The 24,207-nt window shown below is 36.9% G+C and overlaps 2 protein-coding genes across 2 annotated transcripts in view; both read left to right on the forward strand.

Annotated features, from left to right (window-relative positions):
- Positions 1–237: 237 nt before the first annotated feature.
- On the forward strand, positions 238–5,684 carry LOC112056078 (NADH dehydrogenase [ubiquinone] flavoprotein 2, mitochondrial). The gene is made up of 7 exons (XM_024096421.2): positions 238–395; positions 511–636; positions 1,723–1,913; positions 2,792–2,939; positions 3,630–3,689; positions 4,233–4,309; positions 5,535–5,684. The coding sequence occupies exons 1-7, from the start codon at positions 360–362 to the stop codon at positions 5,632–5,634; spliced, it is 738 nt and encodes a 245-aa protein (XP_023952189.2). The 5' UTR covers positions 238–359; the 3' UTR covers positions 5,635–5,684.
- A 1,202-nt stretch (positions 5,685–6,886) lies between these two features.
- LOC112056921 (calcium-transporting ATPase type 2C member 1) overlaps positions 6,887–24,207 on the forward strand; it is a 40,555-nt gene continuing 23,234 nt past the window's right edge. The window contains exons 1-3 of the mRNA XM_052885843.1: positions 6,887–7,090; positions 10,096–10,203; positions 16,740–16,905. Coding sequence (XP_052741803.1) covers positions 6,992–7,090; positions 10,096–10,203; positions 16,740–16,905 — 373 coding nt within the window. The 5' untranslated portion in view covers positions 6,887–6,991. The remainder of the gene's footprint in view (positions 7,091–10,095; positions 10,204–16,739; positions 16,906–24,207) is intronic.

A 24,207-nucleotide genomic window follows, 5' to 3' on the forward strand; every position in this document is an offset into this window, starting at 1 on the left:
AGCCTATTCTATCAATTTGATACTAAAAAACGTTAGGCGTTTAATATTTGGTACTTCCAGTTTCTAGTTTAGAATAAATCACTTAATTTTTAGAAGTTCAAAATAATAAAATAATACAAAAAGAAACAGCTGACTAAATCTGTTGCGAGATGATTGCGTACGTTCCTTGATTGCAAGACGCTGAGTTTCTGAACGTTAAGAAAAACGTCATCGTGACAGTCGACAAGTGATTACTGAACGATAGCTCGAACTTCAAAGTTCAAATTCAAAAGTAAAAAAAAAAACACTGATTGATATTGTGGTGCAGCCTGTTTTCGCGAAGTGTTTCGCAATAAAATATAATTGAATAAACAATAATCATGTTATCCAGCCTCAGGACTGGAACTCAAAGTTTGGTACGTTTAACCAACAAAACAGTAGCTATCTTAAATTCAAATTATTAATATTACATAATAACAAAGTGACAGATAGAAATGGACATAAGTGTTGTTGAATTTGTGATTTTTTCAGTGGAGAGTGTCATCTAGGGCTCTTCAGACAACTGCAAACTTGCAGCATGATAGCCTGTTCGTGCACCGAGACACTCCAGAAGACAACCCTAGTATACCATTCGAATTCACGGCCGAAAATCAAAAGGTATTTGTGACAGTTATTTGTTTTTAATTTAATCAAGTTCTTATTTTAAAAACATTACCAACCTAAAGGTTTTTAAATTCAGAATCAGAACGTTCAATTCGCTCATTCACGACAAAATTGACATACACATTAGTTTTAATTGAGCTAACAATAATATTATAACCTCCTAATAAATGAATTTACAAGTTATTTTTAAATGCTTCTAAGTATTACCCAAATCTAACAATGTTTATGTGTTATTATGATTATAATAATAACAGTCTAGTAATCTTTTTGACAAAGGCCTTCTCCAATCTTTTTCACACCTACTTCCTGCATAATTATTAATATTATATAAATGTCACACCGCGGGACAAGCCTCCCTTCTCATAGAAGGGGAGATTTTCAGGTTAGACCAGCCACATGACTCTGATTTGGTTTGGCAAACTTTGGTAGATAACGTTAGATTTTAACAATCATTATTATCATAATTGACATCTGATCAGGGACCTCAGGCTTAATGAGGAATGAAATTTATATAAGCTAAATTCTTGGCGATACGTCTTTGCCAGTAGGGTTGTAACTAGCCACGCCTGAACCCGCCCACCAGCCAGACCTGGACCAATTAAGAAAACCTCAATCAGCCTAGTTGTGGTCGAACCAGGACCTTTGTCTTGTAAATCCAAAATACATACCACTGCACCACAGAGGCCAACAAGTTTTATGATAGCATAGCTTTTTTTTTTCTTGCTGGAAAATGCTTTTACACATCCCTCCTGATGGTGTCGCGTAAGACACTGTGCAGTACCCTCGAGAGAGTATATGGGACTTGCCGACCAGGACCAAAATACCCACTAAAACCCAGTGCAACCCTCCATGTCTTAAATGAAGCAGCAACAGATCGAGTGGGACATTTCACATTGCTGTAATATGTCAGTTTTACAATATTAATAATTAAAATACATAGGGTTCATGTCACTGGATGTGATGCCCTTCAAGTCAACAACAACATACAGACCATTTGCTGAATGTTTTTAATAACAGATTGCAAAGAAAAAACACCACAAAAAAAAAAAAAAAAATAATTAAAATCAAATTTGATTTCAGAGAGCAGATGCCCTCCTAAACATATATCCCGAAGGTCACAAGAGGGGGGCAATGATTCCCCTTCTAGACTTGGCGCAGCGTCAGAATGGTGGTTGGCTCCCAATTTCTGCCATGCATAAAGTGGCTGATATGTTGAACCTGCCGAAAATGAGAGTTTATGAAGTTGCTACCTTTTACACTATGTTTATAAGGTAATATCTATAGAAAGTAAACTTTATTCCACAAATAAATAAATATACTTACAATACAAACAGCACTATATTTTTAATGTGAAACTAAGTCTTATCTATCTGTTACTGTGTCAAGGCTATACCACTGAACTGATTTGTATGGAACTTGGTATAGATATAAATTGGACCTTTCAGCTGAACATAGGCTAGTTATCATCTCAAAAATACTTATCTTACCAGAAAAATCCTTGGTGCTGGAACCATGGATTTTTATTTATAGAAAATTGAAATTTAATGAGATCAGACTCACAGGCTAGTTTTTCAATAAATTTTATGGCTGTTTAAATTTTTTCCTTCTTGAGATCTGCAATCATTCATTACACTCTGAGTAAGTGAGCTGTGTAAGTTTAGGACAGTTTCTGACAGGAGAGCTCTGCCAATAACTAGTCATAACATGTAAATTCACTTCTTCCCTACTACCACTCCTACTAGAGAACTAGAGAAGCGAATTAGATGCTGAGTAAGCTGCTTTTTATGTTACCTACAGTTTTTTCTGAATTTCTCACTGACTTATAATTTCTAGATATTGGTAGGTTTCATTGTTGAGACTAAACTAGGGGGCAATAGACCTTAGTATGTTATACTATTCTCATGACACAATTGGGATAAAAAGTATCCAATGCGGCATTCCAAAATAACCTATAGCTATGCCATTTTCATCCAAATATATTCAGTAATTCTAGAAGTTTTAAAAGTTATATTTAACCATACTTTGTTTAATACTTTGTCTGCCCTTAGAACTCCTAAATCCATACCTATGACAAATATGTTATTTTTCTATCTCTGTTAGATTGATTAAAGATTAATTATACAAGTATTGTTATGATATGCTTTTTCAGACGGCCAATAGGCAAATATCATTTACAAGTATGCACTACAACCCCCTGCTGGTTGAGGGGGTCAGACGCTGTTCTGAAAGCTATCACTGATACTACTGGCTGCCACGTCGGTGGGAATAGTCCATGTGGAAAGTTCTCTGTGTCTGAGGTATATGTAAATACTTTTTAACATAGTTACTTAGTTTTTTTTAATGATTAGTTAACCCATAACTGTAATATTCGACTTTGGACTACTAAAAAATTCTGGAAAGGACGAAAAACTAACAACACAAGCAGAGAAGGGGTGTGTTGATCGATCGTCAAGGAATTCCTTAACTCTACATCCAGTAGTCACAAGTCCTGGACTTTGCTTGGTGTTTTTCAATCTACCATGCGATGGACTCGGCACCTGCATTGTAATGGAATGCTAAGATATTCTTCTCTTCATAGCCCAGCTGGCCTATTCACTAATTTGGTCTTTATTAACAACCTTTTAAAATAAACATAAAATCAACTGAGAAATGCCAGCTACCTACTGTATGATATCCACAAAGTAGGCACTGAATGACATTGGTAACATAGAATCTCAATTTTTATTAAATGTTGTATTAATGTCAACTAACATAACATACATCAAAGTTAGTGAATTAGCCTGCAGGATTTGAATGACTATTTACATAACACCTTGTATAGCATACATCTGGAGTGAGAACACCTTGAAATTAGAAGCCACACGGGCTAACCAACCTTGATTAGCCTAATGGTATAACCTTGGTTATACTAAGGGGCAGAGACAAAAGACTATTGATGTGTAAATTATGGTTATAAATAAATGACATTATGTACCATTTTGTTTCAGGTAGAGTGTTTGGGTGCCTGTGTGAATGCTCCTATGTTACAAGTTAACGACGATTACTATGTAAGTGTTCTTACACTTTACTTTGAACATACTACAATTCATTATTATCAATAACCCATATTCGACTCACTTTCACTCAGAATAAGAGGGCTAAGGCTAATAGTCCGCCATGCTGGCCCAATAGGGATTGACAGACTTCACACACAAAGAGAATTGAGAAAATTCTCAGTTATGCAGGTTTCCTCACGATATTTTTCCTTCACTGGTTGAGACTAATGATATTTAATTTTTTTAAATGTATATAATTGAAAAATTGGAGGTGCGTGCCTCAAACTGAATTGTTACCTACACCCTCTAAAGGTTTCGAAAAAACTGAAGTGGTCATAATATCTACTGAGCTACCAAGCTCTCTTCTCTTAGGTCTTCTGAAATGAATTGACTCGAAACTCGAGTTTCAAAAATGATTATGCTAATGTTTCATAATCTTCTATGCTTTTGATTATATGGTGCAGTCAAAGGAAAACTCTGCACGACGTTATTAAGTGGATTTTGTGTGTCCTATCAAAAATCACATATAAAAATATGTATTTATCTATTTTCTAGGAAGACCTAACGATTGAGGACACAAAAGAAATCATCGAGAAGTTGAAGAGAGACGAGAAACCTAAACCAGGGCCGAGGTATGGTAGTCTAAATTCTACACCAATTTGTTATATCTGGATGACCAAGTAGCGTTCGGTATTATTTTATTTACGATTCATACGAATCAATGGCTATTTATTTTACAAAAATCATAAAAGACAATAAGTCAGTATGAATTTGCCATGGAACTTATCCATTGAATATTGTTCTGTGTCAAATACATAATGACTTATTACTAGTAATTTATACTGTTCATCTAAATTTTAAAGTAGCCACGCCAATTAATATTTTGACAGTAAAATGTATAAGACCTTTCTGTATTCTGAGACTGAAATATGTCTGAGATGGCTTTATTATTTTTTTTTTCTTGTACAATTGAGACAAACACAACATAAATATAAATTAAAATAAATTAAAACTAAGAATTAACAGTATATTAAATGGCACTGTTAAAAAATTCAAATTTTCGTAAGAAAAAATTTGTATGAACCAATTATTATGAGCTGATGTCCTGCCTAGCGTAACTGCATGATGGCAGGGTTGACAAAATACAACAGGCCCACGACTCCAATCATTTAATAAAAACAAATTGCATGCTTCAGACCACACAACTGAAGTAGATCTTATTTAAAAAATATAAACAAAGCGCCATCTATGAGCCACAACGGCATCACAACAGGTTTTTGAAGTGTACAAAAAGGGATTGTTTCAAAGTTCTCTAAGAACGCCATCTACTGGTAGTTTAAAATAGCAAACACTGATTCTCTATACCTGTAGATGGCAGCACACATCGCCCAATTACAATTTTCGTAACGCGTTCACCAACTTACTCTTCAAGTCAAGCATGTGTCGGCACGTGAGTCATTCGATTGGTTGGCTCGTGTCTTCTCCTGCCGAGATAGTACGAAGTGTTCCGTGAGTTAGGTGGGGAGTAGTGAGAGACCGAGGGCTGGCTATATAGGCGACCGCTCGGGCGGTGTTTTGTTGGATAATCCTTCATGGATTATTTTAGAATAGGCGGTGAGAAAGACATGAGTGGAGAAGGGGAGTGTTAACTAGATTTAAAAGACGTCTTTAAACCTATATCCATCGGTCACAAGTCCGGGACTTCACTCAAGTTTAATCTCTGCCTCTCGAGATTTTATTGCTAACATTCTTAGTGCGAATTGTTAGACCTGATAGGTTCCCATTTAGTAATCGTGTTTTGCCCTGTAGATCCGATGTCAACCGATGTAAAATAATAATAATAATGTGTTGTGACAGGAATGGCAGGTTTGCCGCGGAGCCGCTGGGAGGTCTAACATCTCTGACGGAGGAGCCCACCGGACCAGGCTACGGGCTGCAAGACGCTCTCAAGGCGTAGACGATTATTATTGTAATAGAACTATTTAATTAAAATCATGTTGTATAGAGGTTTTATGTTTCTTTTATTCTTTACTTGGCCTTGACTATAATCACCTTCACACCCCTTTCGGTATCTACACGACATCGTACTGAATTGCTATAACGCTTAGCGGTACGTCTTTGCCGGTAGGGTGGTAACTATAGCCACGGCCGAAGCCTTCCACCGGCCAGATTTGGACCAGCAGGGGATCGAATCCAGGACCCCCCTTCTTGTAAGTCCACCGCGCCACGAAGGTCAAGGTAATTACTATGACTAAGTGCAAGCCTACTTAAGTTGTACATGGTCGTAGTAGGTTTACAAAAAAGTACAAAATTTATAATAAAATCATTTGCGTAATGCTACACCAACTGATAGCGCGTATCACATACAACATATTGTATGTCAAGATAACACGTACCGACGTACGTAAAACACGTTTAAGTCACGATTCTCATAATATAGGTATAGATAGTAGGTACCTATCGAGGTAAATTAAATAATAAAGTGCTAATCAGTATTTAGTGTTACACAGTTGGGTCGTAAAATTTCATTTTTTATAATATTCGTGAGTATCCTTAACTTATGGAAACAAGTTGCTAAGAAATAAGTGTATTATTAAAAGTTGTTACTTTTGCGCTAGAGTGAGACAAGCGATGTTTTCAAATGTTTCGTCGTAGCAGGAACGATAAGGATGGAGTGCAGGAATACACGAAAATTCAACTGTGGGATGATGAACCGCCTCAGTGGAATGTAAGTTTAGTTTTTTTGTTATAATTATTAATATACCTTCTTACTTATTTAATAATTCGCTTACTCTACAAATTGTTAATTGATCAGTTTATGTGGTTATAAGGTAAAAGTGCCAAGAGTATGGACGTAGGAAATAACTTGTCGGTACCACTTATCTTTTGAACACTTCGTACCTACTATAAAAATTATTGAGGAAAATTGGACCAGGAAAAACACTAATTCCAGTTCCATATTACCATAAAATGATTGAAAGATAATAGGTACTACTGACCAAAACTAAGAGTAGGTATTTCGCATTTAGTATTTATTATATTTCTTGTCATAAGGATCTAACGAGGTTATTCCTGAGCCGGGAATGATTTTAAGGATCCTTAAAATCATATTAACTTGAACGCGACTGAGCTTCTATTGTTTGACGTTTGACACTGACAGTAATCAAAACATCAATCAATCTTGCTTGTCATTTTGTCGTGCCGTGCTGTCATTTTGTTAGTGAATTCGCGATCGTTCGTGGTTTGTGTTGTCTTTTCGGTGTTAAAAAAATGTCTTTCGAGTGCTAAACTCCAAGGCATTTTCTCCTGAAAAGATGAAAAGTAGCCCTACACGCAAATATGAGAATTTCTCCGACCACCAGGCAAAAGAGACTGACAAATATTCCTTAGACAGCCAAGACACGGCCAGTCTGGTTAGTATACTTGCTTCGTGATACAAACAGTTGTTAAAATTATTGATTTTGTTTGTGTACCATCCAGATGTTATTGATTCATTTAATGCTTTGTGTTAGTTAGTCATTGCTGGCCGTTTGGAGACATGGTAAATATAAAAAGTCGTTTTTTTTATTAACCGCCGGGCGTTTGTCGCTGACGATAAACCACGCTACGAACTGGAAACGAGCTATTTAGCAGTCTAGATTTTTCTCTAGTAACGCAGTTAGTTCTTCGTAATGGTGAAGACTGCATTGTCTGCCCTTTTTTGCTTGCAGAAAAACTTCAATACATTTTATATTAAAATGCCAACACGATTTTTGCGTTGTTTCGTCCTCACTTTCACTGCGTGTTACTTATCGGCGAAAGTGATGAATTAAACAATTTCCTTGACTGTGAATACACTTGTGCTCTTTCAGTAAAGTTTTATCTATCTTATTAAGAATTGCAAATTAGGTTGATTTATTAACAAGGCAAACTGACAACAAGCTCCTATAGTCTAGTAGCTATAGTCCAGCTGGTCTATTCACTATTCTGGTCTTTATTATCAACCTATTACAGTAAACATCAAATCAATTGAGAAATGACATGTACGTACTGTATGATATGCATAAGTAAGCACCGGATGACATTTGTTACTTATAATCTCAATTTCATATATTATGTCAACTAGCATACGTGAAAGATGGTGAATTGGGCTACAGAGGTTCCATTTTTTTTGAGGTAAAGAACCCTAAAAATTAAATAATGTCAAACAAGAAGAACATAGTGCTATTTGTCTACATAAATAAAAAAATATTGTATTTGAAATGAACTAATGAGGAAAAAAATTTAAAAATGTGTGGTGTGCACAAGGTATTTAACTGGGGCAGGCACCATGCATACAAATTATAGAAAAACGTAAATACCTTCTCCATTACAGTTTTGTATTCAGTCCTCAGAGTAGGCAGGTCAATTTTACATCTATGAAATGTGTGCCACTGATAAATGGCGTGGCTTTTTGTTCTTTTATATGTCCTTGTATTTCTAGAGACATATTTTTTTAGTCTCTCATTATTCCTGCAATCTGTTGCGAGACATTCAGCTGGATTTTCTGTACATATTTATATCAAAGCGTGTACTGTACAAAATTAGTGATTTGCCCAAACATAGTGTCTATTTTATGACACCTTGAGCCTTCTGAAAGCCAGAGATAGGAAAGCCACAGATATGAAAGAGAAATCAACTTTAAGTGCTAAAATAATAGCTTAAAAAATAATATTTTAGGCTTTTGCCAGATTAAGGATTTTATCATCAGTGTAAAAGTTCACTCTCAGAAAATAACTTTATTTCTCTATTAAAGCCATATAATCTTCTTTTCTTTGGCAGCCTGATGCACACCAAAAACATCTCAAACACACACACACTTGTTGACTACAGATTGTTTCGTTTAGGATGGTGCGGCTGACAGTTTGTTTCACTCTTGAAAGTTTGCCACGATTTACGATAATAGTATGTATTATGAACAGAGAACGGGGAGTATTGATCAATCGTCAAGGAATTCCTTAACCCTACATCCTGTAGTCACAAGTTCAGGACTCTGCTCGGAGTTCTTCACTCTACCACATGATGGACCCGGCACCCGCACGGAGAATCCATGGAATGCTAAGATATTTGTCTCCCTCATACTGGCGACTGACCCATGCTATCTGAAAAACAGTTTAATGCCAGCACAATTGGAAATATTGCTCTCCCATTCGTTGATATGTGACGATAGAAACAATCTTCTCTTCAGCATCATTGTCCCACTGGTAACAATGTAATTAAATTCTCCAACTAAAATAAAAATAATATTTTTACTGACTTGTTAACATCTCTCATGACTCATGAAGAAGCCCATTACTATTGGCTTCTAGCCAAGTAGATCAATTTAACTATGCTTAAAAATAGTCAACAAGCAGGTAAATGTGACATGTTTTTATTACAGTTATGCTATGATTATCAGCTTAACAATAAACCTTTTAGATTGTCTGAAAATCAAAAATGAAAGACAGTTGTAAAAAGTACTTGTAGTTAAAGATAATTTAGATAAGGGCAAAAGTAATTAACCCTAAGATAGTATAAGTCACTTTATGTTAATGAATAACAAGAGTAATGTAGTCACTTTTGCGACTCAGCTCTTAAAATGAGAAAATAAAAATTGTTTCTTTTATGCTGCCAAATCTATATATGTACATATTATGTTCAAATATGGAACTTTTATTCTTAGATAAAAGGTATACTATTTTCAACACCAAATGTGAATTTTTAAGTTTGTTCCATTTTCAAGATACACAGGCTTGCACTTAACTAAAATCATACCTGATGGAAAGCATAGATGTGGTTTGAGATTGCAGTGTTCAAATTATAGATGGTGGGAAACACTGTTTGTATACTTGCGGACATCGATCACTCTTAGACTTTCTTAATCCAGCAGATTCATTTTAACGGACATCTACTAACTCAGCGATATAGAAAGGGAAATAGGATGAGAAAAAAAGTATTGTATCTAAAAGCTAGTATACATTATTTTTCATACCTTTACTCATTAATAACAGTTGATTAGTAAGTCTGGCATGTGTCAACAACATACTCTGTAATGCAGGCCAGTAAAGGCAAAATATTGTATCTACTTTTAAATTGTTGACATCTTGTACACATGTTTTGTTGCAAATAAATAATCTAAATAGTTGAAATATCGCGGGAAAGAGGGAGCGATATATTCGAATACCCAGCGCTATTGGTCAGCACAATTGTCTTTCTTTCATCTTTAGATATGTTGTCGCCTTATAGGTTTTATGTCTTGTTAATCAGGATTGCCAACTGTACTGTAATATATATAGTATTGTACTATATTTTGGGTCTGTGTACTATATACTGTTGAATATAGTAAGGAAAAATACTATATTTTTGAAATATTGACAACCCTATGTTTATTACAAAAGCTTATTAGTTTATGTGGTTGCAGCATTCGACCGCGGAGGAGGGCGGGCGGCGGGGTGCGGGGGACGTGAGCGCGGGCGCCGGCGACATGTGGATCAGCGCAGTCGAGAGCTCCATCCTCAGCTGGGAGGAGGTGGGTACTTCTATGAACTTATGTTATCCTGGTCATCACCATCGACAATGTTTAACTCCAAGTCCATATCATCATCACCATTATTCGCCGATGGACGTCCTCTGCTGGACATAGGCTTCTTCCAAACACAACAGTCTCGAGTCATCAGCATCCAGTCTCTTCGTACTATGTGGTCTGCCCATTGTCACTGGCTGAGCTATGTCAGTGACTTTCTGCGGATATCCTGATTTCTGATTCGATTACGCAGAGAAACTCCGAGTATAACTCGTTCCATCGCCCGCTGAGTGACTTTGACCTTTCTAATAAGGTCCATAGCGACCAAGTCTTTTATCTGTTGGTCATCACTGGCAATACGCACTGTTCGAAGACTTTCATCTTCAGGAATTCTAGGGTGGGCACAGGTACATTCTCGGGTGGGCACGTTTAATTCTATTTCTAGGGTGTGCATTAAGATATTAATTCTAAATTAGCCTGGGATGAACCTAGGGCCTCTGTCTTGAGCACCACAACACCACCAACTCCGCCACTGCTTATTTGAAATCCAAAATATTTCTTCTAAACATACATACGAGTAAAAATCAGTATACCTTTAATAGGCAAACCACTGACGTCGATTCCGATGTACCGGCGAACTCACGATATCGCTGACATATCGGTATACGTATGCATCCTTATAAGTATAAAAGTAACTTACTAATTTGATAAATCCAACAGCCACTAAACGCGCGAGTAAGTTTACAACGACGCAAATAGGATAACGTGACTCCGGATTTAGTTACATTTCTCTGTCTACGACTTACTCGTACATAGTGTTTTTTTGTTTAGCAACGTAAAACAATTATAAAACAACAAGAACCCAAACTAAAAAAAAAAAAGAGGATTGACTTTTGACAGTTGTCTGTGGACGTCGACGTACTCTATTCTATTTTAACACGAAAAACTAACCGCAAAATCTCTCTTGTAATTGTATCCGTTTTGAAATTAAATGACTACTTTATCATCAAGTTGTTTTAGTAATCACGAGTAAATCGAGGAACCAACACTATGTGTTAATCCAGAGTTCATTCTATTTCCATTCCAAATTTCAGCTAAATCGCTTCAGTAGTAACGACGTTAAACAGTAACAAACATCCAAACAAACTAACATTCGCGTTTATAATATACTATGCACAAAAATTAAGGGAGCAGAAAAAAAATCCAAATTTTTGGGGGATTTTCAACAGGCTGTAACTTATACAAAAATGGTCGTACAGCAAAAAAATAAAAAGCAAATTGTAGCTCTAAGTGTTTAGTTTTTGGATCTGAGTTTGAAAATTTTTTTTTGAAAATATTTTTCGAGTAATCATAAGAAAACCACTGAAAAAAAATTTTCGACATTTTTTTGGTTTTTTTTTTTAATCTACGGACGTGGAAAAAATTTTTTCGACTCAACCTCCATATGGACCGGATAGCTTGTTTATTCAGATTTAATTTCGTTTTTTTTAAATCTCGATACGAGCATTTCTCGCTGAGATATCGATGTTTGAATGGAAAAAGATCATTTTGTCTTTGATTACCAATATCTCAGCAACCAATGATCGCACAGAAATTTTGAGGTTGGTTTCAAAAATTTGAATAAACTCTCTACAAGGGTTGGCAATTGAATTTTGAAAAAAAAAAATTATTTCAATCATTACATGAATTTGAAAAAGCATCCAAAAAAGGGCTTTTTGTCGTTTTTTGGAAAATCAAGCGCCCAATCAAAAATATTGCGGAAACCACTGACGTTAAGTGTGCCTTTTACTGTTCAATATACCCACAAAAACCCTACAAAGTTTTAATTCAATCCAGCGAACCGTTTTTTTTTCCCACTTGATCGAATTTTTGAAAAAATTAAAGGAGCAAGAATTTCGCTCTGAAAATGTCATAATTTACGCTTTTGTGCTTGCGCACGTGTATGTGTGTGGTTTTATCAGAGATTGAGACCCTGTGGTTCGTCACTTCCACACACACACACACACACACATACATCTTCGGAGAGTGAGTTTGGAGTCACAAAATACTGTGGAACACACACATACACGTGCGCAAGCACAAAAGCGTAAATTTTTTTTCAATGGTTTTCTTATGATTACTCGAAAAATATTTTCAAAAAAAAATTTTCAAACTCAGATCCAAAAACTAAACACTTAGAGCTACAATTTGCTTTTTATTTTTTTGCTGTACGACCATTTTTGTATAAGTTACAGCCTGTTGAAAATCCCCCAAAAATTTGGATTTTTTTTCTGCTCCCTTAATTTTTGTGCATAGTGTATTAGTAGCATATACCTACGTGTCTATAAAATCAAATGTGTAATCGTTATAAATAAGAAAAAAATATATATGAGAACTCAATACGAATAATAGGCTAATTACAGTGTTTTTCAGATAGCATGGGTACGGTGTCAGTCGCCTGTATGACGTTCATAATACGTCCTATTATCGTGAATCGCAGCAAACTTTCAAGAGTAAAACGAACTGTCACCCGCACCATCCTACAAGAAACGAACTTTAGGAGTTTGGATCGTGGTGGCTTTGGGACCTAGCAAGTTATAAGAGTCCAGACCCTCATTTGTCCAAAGCAAACATGTTATTTGTCATTAATGTCAAATACAGACGATTGATTCGGTTTGCCTTCGAGGCTTATGACATACCTACTTTAGAAATATAGAAATCTTATAAGAACACTTTCGTTACGCAAAAATAGTTAAACTAAATCGAAATCTAAACTATTTTGTAAATATAACAACAAATGTAAATAGAATGCGTAAAATTAATTGCTCATTTGAAATAGCAATAGATTCCTTTTGACCATACAAGTTGAACTTGCTACAACCAATTTAGCGGTCGAGAACCTTTTTTCGAAATCGAGGTCGTTGTCTTGTCTATTGATAGTAATTATTGTGTGGTGTACAAATAGTATGTTTATGAGATCGAAACTGTTCTTTCACTACGTAGACTGAGAAATAAGTAGACGACTGATTGGCGTGTCAACTGCCGGTATTCATCATCATCATTATCAGCCGATGGACGTCTACTGCTGGACATAGGCATCTTGCATGGACTTCATCGTCCATCCATAGCATCCAGCGTCTCCCTGCAACCCGCTTGATGTTTTCGGTCCACCTAGTGGGGGGTCGATCAACTGCGCTTTCCGGTGCGGGGGTCGCCATTCCAGCACCTTGGGACTACAACGTCCATCGGCTCTTCGAACTATGTGGCCTGCACATTGCCACTTCAACTTCGCGAATCTACGCTGAGCTACGTCAGTCACACCCTACACTTGTCGTCTGCGGATCGGATTGCCTCATTTCTGATTAGATCACGCAGAGACATCCCAAGCATAGCTCGCTCCATCGCCCGCTGAGTGACTGAGCCTTCTAATAAGGCCAATAGTTAGCTGGCATTAGTCAAAAGATACTCCATTTTGACGTGATATCCACATCATAACATCAATACACGAACATTGACGCTAGTGTGAAGAAGCCGTACGCTCAATCATAAATCAAGAGGCCATATATTCCAAAATCACCTGTACATATATTTGCAAATAACAATACAGCATTTCTACGAACATCTACGCTGATGTGAGGATGACTTATGTTCATTCAGTAATCAAACCAATACTTATATGTATTTTCATTTCAAATACAACATTTCCACGAAATCTACACTACTATGAAGATGCCAAATATTCATGTACATGTGCATACCTAAATTTACAAATAACACTTTTCGACGAACTTACCTACGCTAGTCTGAAGAGGTCATATAATCGGTAAACACCTGTGCATTTATAATTGTGTATATTTGTGATATGACCTCTGCCTCCGATTCTCGAGGGTGTATGTTCCAATCCGGTCTGGGGCATGCACCTCCAACTTTCAGTTGTGTGCATTTTAAGAAGTTAAATATCACGTGTCTCAAACGGTAAAGGAAAAACATCGTGATGAAACCTGCATACCAGAGAATTTTCTTAATTCTCTGTGTGTGAAGTCTGCCAATCCGCATTGGGCCTGGTGGACTATTGACCTAACCCCTCTCATTCTGAGAGGAGACTCGGGCTCAGCAGTGTGCCGAATATGGGTTGATAATGATGAATATTCTACGAACATCTCCGCTGATGTGAAGGTGCCGCATGTACATTGCACATTGCACCTTCACCTGTATAAATATTTGCAAATACTACATTAAATGTGACCGAAAAGGTTATACAAACACCTTCAGGCTTTATTCTATATACTTATTTGCAGACACTATTGTTTTTATTCAACTTAAAATTAAAAATAATTCTGTACAACAGGCGCGGAGTTTTTATTTCAAAATTGTTTTCATGTTCATTATTTTACACTATTGGCTAGCGCTTGACAATAAGACAATAACAAAATACTACAGATTAAATACAACAGAGCTTAGCCATTCCAAATACAATCTAAGCGCAGACAGACGTTTCAGTTGAAACAATACAGAGTTCAGTCGAGACAATGGCTCTGACGCCGAGCGCATCTCATTAATTCAGAACGAACATTAAAACTACCCTCAGTTTTATTCTATTTCACACTGACAGTAACGGAGTATTGTAACATGCTGCAAAAAGAAATCTCTTTTATAATGCCGCTACTACACGATGGGCCATTGTTGGTTGCCCATCAAGCGGCCAGTGAGGTTGCTATGCGATGGTTGTAACCATAGATATAAAAAGCTTAGCTTAAGTGTTCTTTGGTTGTATCGCATCTACACGATGGCAACTTTTAGTGCCATTCATTGCTCTAAGTCGAACGTGTAACAGTGGAATTCATAGACGTTGTAGGGGCACCCCCAGGGGATCATTCACCCCTGAATGTCAAATTCTCAAACTAATAGAGGTTAAATTCGACACTCGGCGGCTGAATGATTCCCTGGGTGTGCCCCTACAACGTCTATGAATTATTATTATGAATTAAACGCTTTCTATTATTTTCGTAATGTGTTAGAGAAAAAAGTTATTATTAAAAAATTGCAAAAAAGGTAGTGGATGATGTGCATCCACCGCAAAAGGTTTAATGGTGTCAATTTTCATTGGAGACGTTATTCACGTCTAGAAGCATATCACCATCTGGCCCACTGTCATATCACTGTCACGATGTCATATCATCTTGATGGTGCAGCCCAAAAATCAATTTAATTCCAAGACCATTGCAAATGTCATAAGTCGTCGGACGCCACCACGCTTTCTACATGATTGTCCATTATAGAGGACTACCATGATTGCCTATCGCGTAGAAGCAGCATTAGATCGAAGCTGTAATTTAAAACGTAGAAGGTATAGATCAATGTCGTGGTTTTTTAACTAGGGTAGACTCAAGGGTACTGGACCCTTGAACTTTGTTACTTCGCAAAGCTACCACGGTCCAGATTCCATACTTGTCTACCATAATTAGATATGGTAGGAGCATTATCAGCTTTTATAAAATGACATTTCTGGCTAACACAGACTAAGGCCTATCTAGGAACTAAGTTCTAAGATCTTCAGTTACTAGTCTTAATACGTTCCTCAATATTGAACTTGAAGTTAAAGCAACTAGAGATCTTATTTCTGATTTTCATTCACCTATATGTTGAGGAAATCAATACTGGACTCACTCTTGAGTTAAATAACATTTGCGGGCCTTAGAATACTTGTTGAGTTATGCCAGTCGTTAAGGCCTCTGATTTTGATAGACTGTTGGCCTACTAAAGGGCAAATGCAATTGTCATTCTTCATTCATGGAAATTCGTGGAAAATACCTTCTTTTTTTCTTTATTCAATTGAAGTTGAAATCGTGACTATAAAAATATATCTACAGCCATTTGCGTCACTCAGCGTTCACGCTATGGTTTCGCGTTAAATAAACGTTGTTTAGATGACTCTGTGCTCCTCGTATAATGGCCATATTTACGCGTAACTGTGGGCAATTGTCCGTTGAATGATATGCTTGTGAATAAATTACATCTTTCTAGATTATATGGATATATAGTGACTTTACTGCCTCGCTGGTAACCTGTTCGTTGTACCAACTAACCCTGGGTTAATTTGGTCATAAAGCTTAGGACTCGTTAAAGATATACTCAGACCTCTGGTAACTTTTAGTAACGATTAATATCAGATGTTATTGATTTTAACTGGAGCGACAGCTTAATGTATGTACTCTTTGAGGCCTGATAGTGTAGCAACAATTTCCCAGCTCAGGTCTGAGAGAGAGAGAGAGATAATATCAATGTTTCATAGCTTGATCCACGACTGCAAGCCCGATCTGTAGGCCTTACATGCGACTCACATTATATCGTGAAGACAAATCGCCCAATATTGCCGAATCAAAAATATAGCATTTCAGGATTAACGAGATGATAATGATTAATATGTTCTTGATGATGTTGTTGGATGGTGGATGATAATGATAATGATTGATTATTGGGGTGTAACACCAATTTTGCGGCATACCAGCTCTTCAGCTATGATGATGATTACGAGGATTGTGATGATGGATTCCTTGCCTCAGGTGGCGGAACGACTGCAGGTGGACGTCCGCCGCGGGTTATCATGGCGGGAGGCGAACGATCGTATGAACTTCGTGGGGCCCAACGAGTTCCAGGTGAAGGAGCAGGAGCCGCTGTGGAAGAAGTACATCGAGCAGTTCCAGAATCCCCTGATACTTTTGCTGCTGGGTAAGTTGACTTTTTTCAACACACTTTTATTAGCTTCACCACCCACTTCCCAATCTTCGATTAGAATGATAGTTATTTTGGAAGTATATTTCATGTACAGAATTGACCTCTCTACAGATTTATTATAAGTATAGATAGAAAATAGGTACAATAAATAAGGGATTTCCTTTTTAAATATTATTATAATTTGCGTCGCCAACAGAAATTTTACGTGATTTTATCTACATGACTGTTGGGAGATATTTTATTGTCCAATTTTTAAACGCGATTTGATTGTTTTTGCCGGTCAGCTAGTGTAGATATAATTATTATAGCAAATATACTCTCTCTCTCTCTCTCTAGTCGGTCCCTCATGACTGAGGATCGTGACCACCTTGGCGTGTCATCGTTTGGTTTACAATGCTCCTCCATCGAGTACGGTCGCTGGCCATTTGGACAGCACTGTAAAAGGTGCGGGCTCCTGCTTCCTTTAGAAGATCGGACCATCGCGTTGGAGATCTACCTCGCGGCCGTTTGCCTTCCACATTTCCCACCACAATAATTTTTTCCAAGTTTTCGTTCCCACGGTGTGTTATATGTCCGAAATTACTGAGGATGCGCTGTAGACAGATGGTTGAGAGACGTGTTTTAATTTGAAGCTGTGAAAGAATTGATACATTTTTGCGTTTGGCAGTCCAATGTACAAGTAACATTCGCCTCCAACACCACATCTCGAACGCAGCAAATATACGTTGTACACAAAAATATTGCTAGTCAACAAAAAAATCTTGTTAAATTAAGAGTGTGCAATATGTAATTTGGTGGTTACAAATGGTTCTGGATCTCAGATTCTGGAAAAGTTAGGAGCCTGATATTTGGGTAAATAATAATTCAAAGTGTTAGCTTCGTTATGACTATACAAAATACACAATTTGTAAAACTTTTCTTGATAATTTATTTTTTTGAAAAATATATGTTTTGTTCACATTTTGCTTTCAATCTCAGGAAAAGCAAACTTATTTTCTTAAAGTTTTGTTTTGTATAGAAAATTAGGTATATATCTTGAACATGGCCATTTTGTTTTTCGTTATGTTGTTTAATTTACTTGCAATTAAGTAAAAATGGTTTTGGCGCTTACGTCATAAAATTTGCGTCGCGCGTCAATCGCTCCGTGCGTTTCACTCACGTGAAAGTCATAATTCAGCGTCTCGTTTGCGCTTCGAATTTTATCCATATCGTACCGACGCGCTGCGCGCTCTTAAGTACCTACCTAATAAACATTACCAACCGTACGTAGGTACTGCGTTCTTGTTTGGCAAATGCAACCGCTTCGTCGAGAACATTTGGGAAGGAATAAATTATGCGGGGCTTACCTACTTAGCTGCTTAAGGCAAAGTTGTTTGAAACAGGAAATAGTTCAAATAATACTAAGTGAGTATATTTACAATTCGTTTCATGTAGGATGGTGCGGGTGACAGTTAGTTTCACTCTTAAAATTTTGCCGCGATTCACGATAATAGTACGTATTATGAAAATCATACAGGCGACTGTCACCGTACCCATGCTATCTGACAAACACTTTAGTATATTTATTTAAGAAGCCTTAGTTCAAATAATACTAAGTGGGTAAATTTACAGTTCGTTTCATGTAGAACGGTGCGGGTGACAGTTCGTTTCACTCTTAAAAGTTTGATTCACGATAGTAGCACGTATTATGAAAGTCATACAGGCGACTGTCACCGTAACCATGCTATCTGACAAACACTTTAGTATATTTATTTTAGAAGCCTTCGTTTGGCAGGTGGATCAAGGGTCGGATACAGAAGGCAGTAAATCATTCATACGGAGAGAATTTTCTCATTATTTTAAAATGTTTATCCCGAAATAGTCATGGTTGCCGAGAATTAAGAAACCTAACTATTGTTTTGTGCGTTGTAGCATGGTGCGGGTGACAGTCGACATGATAGTAGTATTATGAACGTCATACAGACGACTGTCACCCGCACCGTGCTTCAGCGTACATAGTATAACAAATGTTGTGTTTACGATTATGTTAAATTGAAACAATAATAAATATTTAATGTATTCGTTATCTAAATCATGTAGGTATTAATTGAGGGCGTGATTTTTTAAATCACTATTTGGACTGTTATCTGTTGATAAACGTAGTGTTTTATTGCAATCCGTTTTGTTGATGATGCCGATGACATGTATGTATTTGATAACGATCATCTTAACATTTACAAAGTAAAGTAAAATCGGGAACTAGGTACGCGGGTAAAACCGCGGGGTGTTGGCAAATATTAATTAAGACTAATCACTGGGCCAACAAGAGCGACAGATGCTTTGCCGTATACGCGCAAAGGGTTATAGGTACAGAGTACCTAGCTAATTAATTCCCATTTCCTGCAGGCGTGTAATGGGAAATGCATTAGTGGTGATTGCAGCAGTCTCGTTCTCTCTCGCACGTCAAACAAGCATTGATTAATAGCGGGTACATATTGGGCGTTTCGAGGCGCGCGCTTTAATAACGCGCGTTATTAGAATAAAGAGGTTATTTGAAGGTGTACACATGCAAGCGTGCACTTTTGATCAAACGCGCGGCGTCAGGGGGCCTATATTTTTCTATTTCTGTGTGGTAATCAGCATCCTTTGATTTCACCGCTTTAAATATTAGCTTCGCATCTGGAACGAAGCCAGTCCTTGCAGAACCCGCATGGCAAACTATTAATCTTTGGCCTTTTCCCACAGGCTGATTCTTGAAACCTCCTTCATCGTTGCTTCCAAGCCACATCCTCTTTCTTGCATGGTTTTGATTAATCCATGTTTCGTCTAGATAGAAACGTGGTCGCTGATCGTTAGTTCTTCTAAGTAAATCCAATTTCCTTAAAAAGTCCATTCTAGCACAAACAATATCAGTTCTTTCCATTAAATATTTACGTCCTTCGCTATTTTTCTTATACTGGAACCCAACCTCCTTCAGTAGTATTCTCATTGAAGTGTTGCCGCATTTAAAATCGGGTAATTGTTCACGGAATTTTTCTAAAATTTTCGCCACGGATGGATACTCTCCATTCTCATAAAATGAAGCTACAGTTCGCTTCAACACACTTTTATCAAAATCGTCAATATTAGTGACGGTTTGTGGTTTCTTAAAATTTGTTCTTGGTATACAGGTACTGCCTGATTGTGATACTTCCGTCTTGATTCGGTCCACTGTCGCTCTGCTCACACCACAAACAAATGCGGCCATTTCACGTGGTTTGTTGAAATTTAGAGAAGCCACTTTATTCGGATCACTTTTCAATTCATTGAGAAACAGGAATACGTTGTGAATCAGTGTTCGAGCTTGAGGGCTAATATCGCCATGTAATTTCTTCAGATCAACGTTAGAAAATAAAGTATCCATAGTGCGCAACGAGTAACACATGAATGTATTTATTTAATTGCAGTAAACACATTTATAGCAAAAAAAATACGCAATGCAATTACATTAGAAACCGACCAATCAGAATCGTCCAAATCATTATTGACTCATCATTAGCACGTGCGCAGGTAGCCGTTTATCGATAATTAGGGTGCGCAGGTAGGCGCGCTGCACATTCCTATCTTTTTTGACTTTTATGACCGGACGACTCAGATGATAACGCGCATACTATAGTGGCACTTTGATACTGTTACAATCGCGTTAACGTAAACGCGAATTTCTAAGGAATTGAAACAGCGCCATCTAGTGGCGCTACTGCACAACTGTTTAAATTCTAGTATGAAAATATTGAAAACGCGCGTTGCGTGGGCGTCAGTTGCGCGCTTGTAGATACGAGTACATTCCGCCGTGTACATTTGAGCTCGCGCTTCGGCGTCTATTCTTGAACTGAACCAGTAGTATGGATATTTTGACTGCGCTTGTAAAACGCAGTGCTGAGCACAGTGTATGTACGCTATCAACGCCCGCTGAACGCAACGCCGAACGCCTAATGTGTACTTGCTTTAAGTTGCGTTAAGGTTAAGGACCCACGGCCCGATTTACCCACTTGGCCTGCAGAGATGGTGAGTGGCTAGCAATAAAGACTCGTTACCAATCAGGATTGAGAAAAAATCCCTTTTTTTCCATTTGTACCTACATTTAAGTAGTGTCTACGCTAGTTAAAGGCCTTATGTAAGCCGCTGGCCGATACACAGGCTTATAATAATGAGGTATTATAGTTGTAGTCATCCAGAGTCTAGATCAGAGGTTCCCAAACATTTTCTCATAGACCACTTTCTAATTTAACTGGTTCCGGTGGACCTCCTGCTAAATTTCTATCCAAAACTCGACAAATAATTTAATTAGATTCAAAGATGGAAATTTTCCTTGCAGCTGAATCAACAGCCACCACGAAATAATCCGTTTAAAAATAATAGTAAGAATTTATTATTTAGTTAAATAGTTAACTGATTGTGCTGTGAGTGGATGACAAAAAGTAAAATTGTCCAAGCAAAAAAGTTATTTCATCCAACTTTAACTTTTGATCTACTCAACTATTATTTTATTTAGATGTTGATAAATGTTCCTCATTCGGTATGAAACCAGATAAATTTTCATGGACCCCCATTTTTATGTCACGTCTACGTAGACCCCCGCCGAGTCATCCGTAGACCCCTGGGGACCACCTAGACCACTTCAGGAATCAATGGTCTAGATAAACTAAACATTTGACGGCCGCGTGGCGCAGTGGGTAGTGACCCTGCTTTCTGCATCCACGGTCGTGGGTTCGATTCGGGCATGAGTGTTTTCCAGTGTCTGTGTGTATTTATACATTATATAAGTATTTATATGTAGTATATAATTGTATATTAATATTATAATATCGACTGTCTTAGCACCCATAACACAAGCTACTCTGTATGCTTACTTTGGGGCTAGATAGTGATGTTTATTGTTTAAGTATATTTATTTATTTATTTATTTATCCTCCCATCATTATAAGCAGCCTGAGTCCTAGGTTTGTAGGCACTCTGCGTTTGACGTGTAAACAACTCAATAAAAGTTGCCCGACCGTGTCTTGTCGTAAAAAAATGCAGAACTCGTTTTAGAGCGCTACTAAGGATATTTTCATACTAAGCTCCTAAATAACTGTACCTATAAAGCCGTGAGATTGAGAGCCGTAATAGCCCAGTGGCCAGTACCGCTGCCTTCGATTCAGAGGGCGTAGGTTCGAATCCAGTCCACGGCATGCATCTCCAACTTTTCAGTTATTATTTGCATTTTATGAAATTAAATATCCCGTGTCTCAAACGGTGAAGGTATCGCGTGAAAACCTGCGTACCTGAGAATTTTCTTAATTCTCTACGTGTGTGAAGTCTGCCGATCTGCATTGGGCCAGCGTAGTGGACTATTAGCCTAACCCCTCTCGTTCTGAGAGGAGACTCGTGCCTGAAGTGAGCCAAATATGTATTGTTAATGACGATACTTGTTTAACTTGTGTATATTTGCTGACTGTATGCCAACTGCCTCGTTGGTATAGTGGTTAGACTATGTGACTTTAGATCATGAGGTCCTTTGAAATATTTAGCTTTCCTTTGACAAAATTCTCAGTAAAAATTCTCAGTTTGGAGCTTTCGAATGGTCAATCAGAAAAAAAAAGGACAAGCGCGAGTAGGATCATTATATAAAATAGTTCATGAATAGAATTGAGCAGTTTTCGTCGAGTTTGAGTTCCCCTGTTTTTAAGATGTAATTATTATGTAAGGTTTGGAGATTTTTTTTTACTTTTGCTATAAAAGAAGGTATGCATAGTTCTACTTCTAGGTTCTACTTCTAGTATCTGTGGGTTTGATTTCCTTGAGAGTGTCAAAATGAGCGTTTTTTTGTTGAATAATCGTTTTTGCGTAATCTTATTGATTTGATTTTATCATAACTTTATGTGGCGGTTGAACTGAGTATACAGTTTATATATCAACTAGTTACCTCCGCGCATTTGAGTTACGGAACCATAAAAACGTGCGTTAACACAGTATACTCGTATCAAAATTAGTTTATTATTTTTAGTATCTTGATTGCAAGTCTCAAGTTTAGACTCACAGTGTGGTCAAAGCTATAGTATACTTAATGTTTGAGAATTTTGGTCCTCTTAATGCAAATATTTTGTACGCTTTAAGCTATCAATAACCAGGTAATATGTATATAAATATTGTTTAAGAGATCATCAAACTTTGTATAACCTCTATGTCTTGCCCAAACTGAATATATATACGTTTACATTACCTACTTCACAGAACTGTTGGATTTATTCAAACGGATATTGTAGATATTATTCTGACAGACATTGTAATTTTTTTTATATTAGGTACCTACTTTAAAACGATAGTATTTTATTATATGTTATCTGTGACATTACGTCAAGCAAGTTTTGTTTACAGAGTTTCTTGATGAGTATTGTTTACCAACAAACAAAATAAAAATGAGGGTATAAATAACTAGTCATTTTACACCTAAGAATAATTATAATTAACTTGTTCTTAAATTGATGAAAATAAATTTGATTAATAAGCTTAGAACATTTAGATATGTTTAATATATTTTAAATATAATTTTTTAATAATCCATACATAATTAAAAATAAATAAGTTATGAAATGACTTTTAGTTCGCTTTTCAGTTTTTTACTGAAAATCATGATTTTTGATATTTACACCGGAAATAGAGTACCTGCTCGTAATTATTATCTCTTTTTAATGAGAAACAAGGAAAACTTAGTTAAAGCATAAAAAAATAGGACCTTTAGTTTGCCGTATTCATATACTAATACTACCTATGACGCCACGAAATGGCGAACGGTGTTTTTGGCATAAAACGAGTTATTGAAATAATCTTTTACTACTTCTTATTTATTATACGAAAGTATACCATTTTAATATTGTTTATATTAAATTTGATATGAGTTAACTACCCTATTCTAAAAACTCCCAACTTATTATACCTTTAAGCATTACTTAGTTAAAATAATTAGTTATTAGTAAGTTTTACCTGTTCGGTGTTTATCAGACAATTACCACTAAGCGTGAAGGTCAAGCGCAAACTTGTTATCAATAAAAAACTTCCAAGTTCAAGAACGTTTTATTAAGCAGCGACGCAATATTGTTATATTTCCCACATTTCCTGTCTAAAGTACATACAATTCGGCGAAAATCCACCCCCCTTTCGGTTTCTATTCTAAATCGCTTGGCGGTACGTCTTTGCCAGTAGGGTAGTAACTAGCCACGGCCGAAGCCTCCCACCAGTCAGACTTGAACTAATTAAGAAAACCTTAATCAACTCAGCCTGGGATCGAATCCAAGACCT

This window comes from Bicyclus anynana, chromosome 15 (assembly GCF_947172395.1).
Source record: "Bicyclus anynana chromosome 15, ilBicAnyn1.1, whole genome shotgun sequence".
Taxonomy (NCBI): Eukaryota; Metazoa; Arthropoda; class Insecta; order Lepidoptera; family Nymphalidae; genus Bicyclus; species Bicyclus anynana.

Excerpts from the sequence above, each read along its gene's own strand:
- LOC112056078 (XM_024096421.2), top strand. The coding sequence starts at position 360 with ATGTTATCCAGCCTCAGGACTGGAACTCAAAGTTTG. Across the intron at positions 1,914-2,791 it reads TTTTACACTATGTTTATAAG|ACGGCCAATAGGCAAATATC; the intron begins GTAATATCTATA and ends ATGCTTTTTCAG. Across the intron at positions 3,690-4,232 it reads AAGTTAACGACGATTACTAT|GAAGACCTAACGATTGAGGA; the intron begins GTAAGTGTTCTT and ends TCTATTTTCTAG.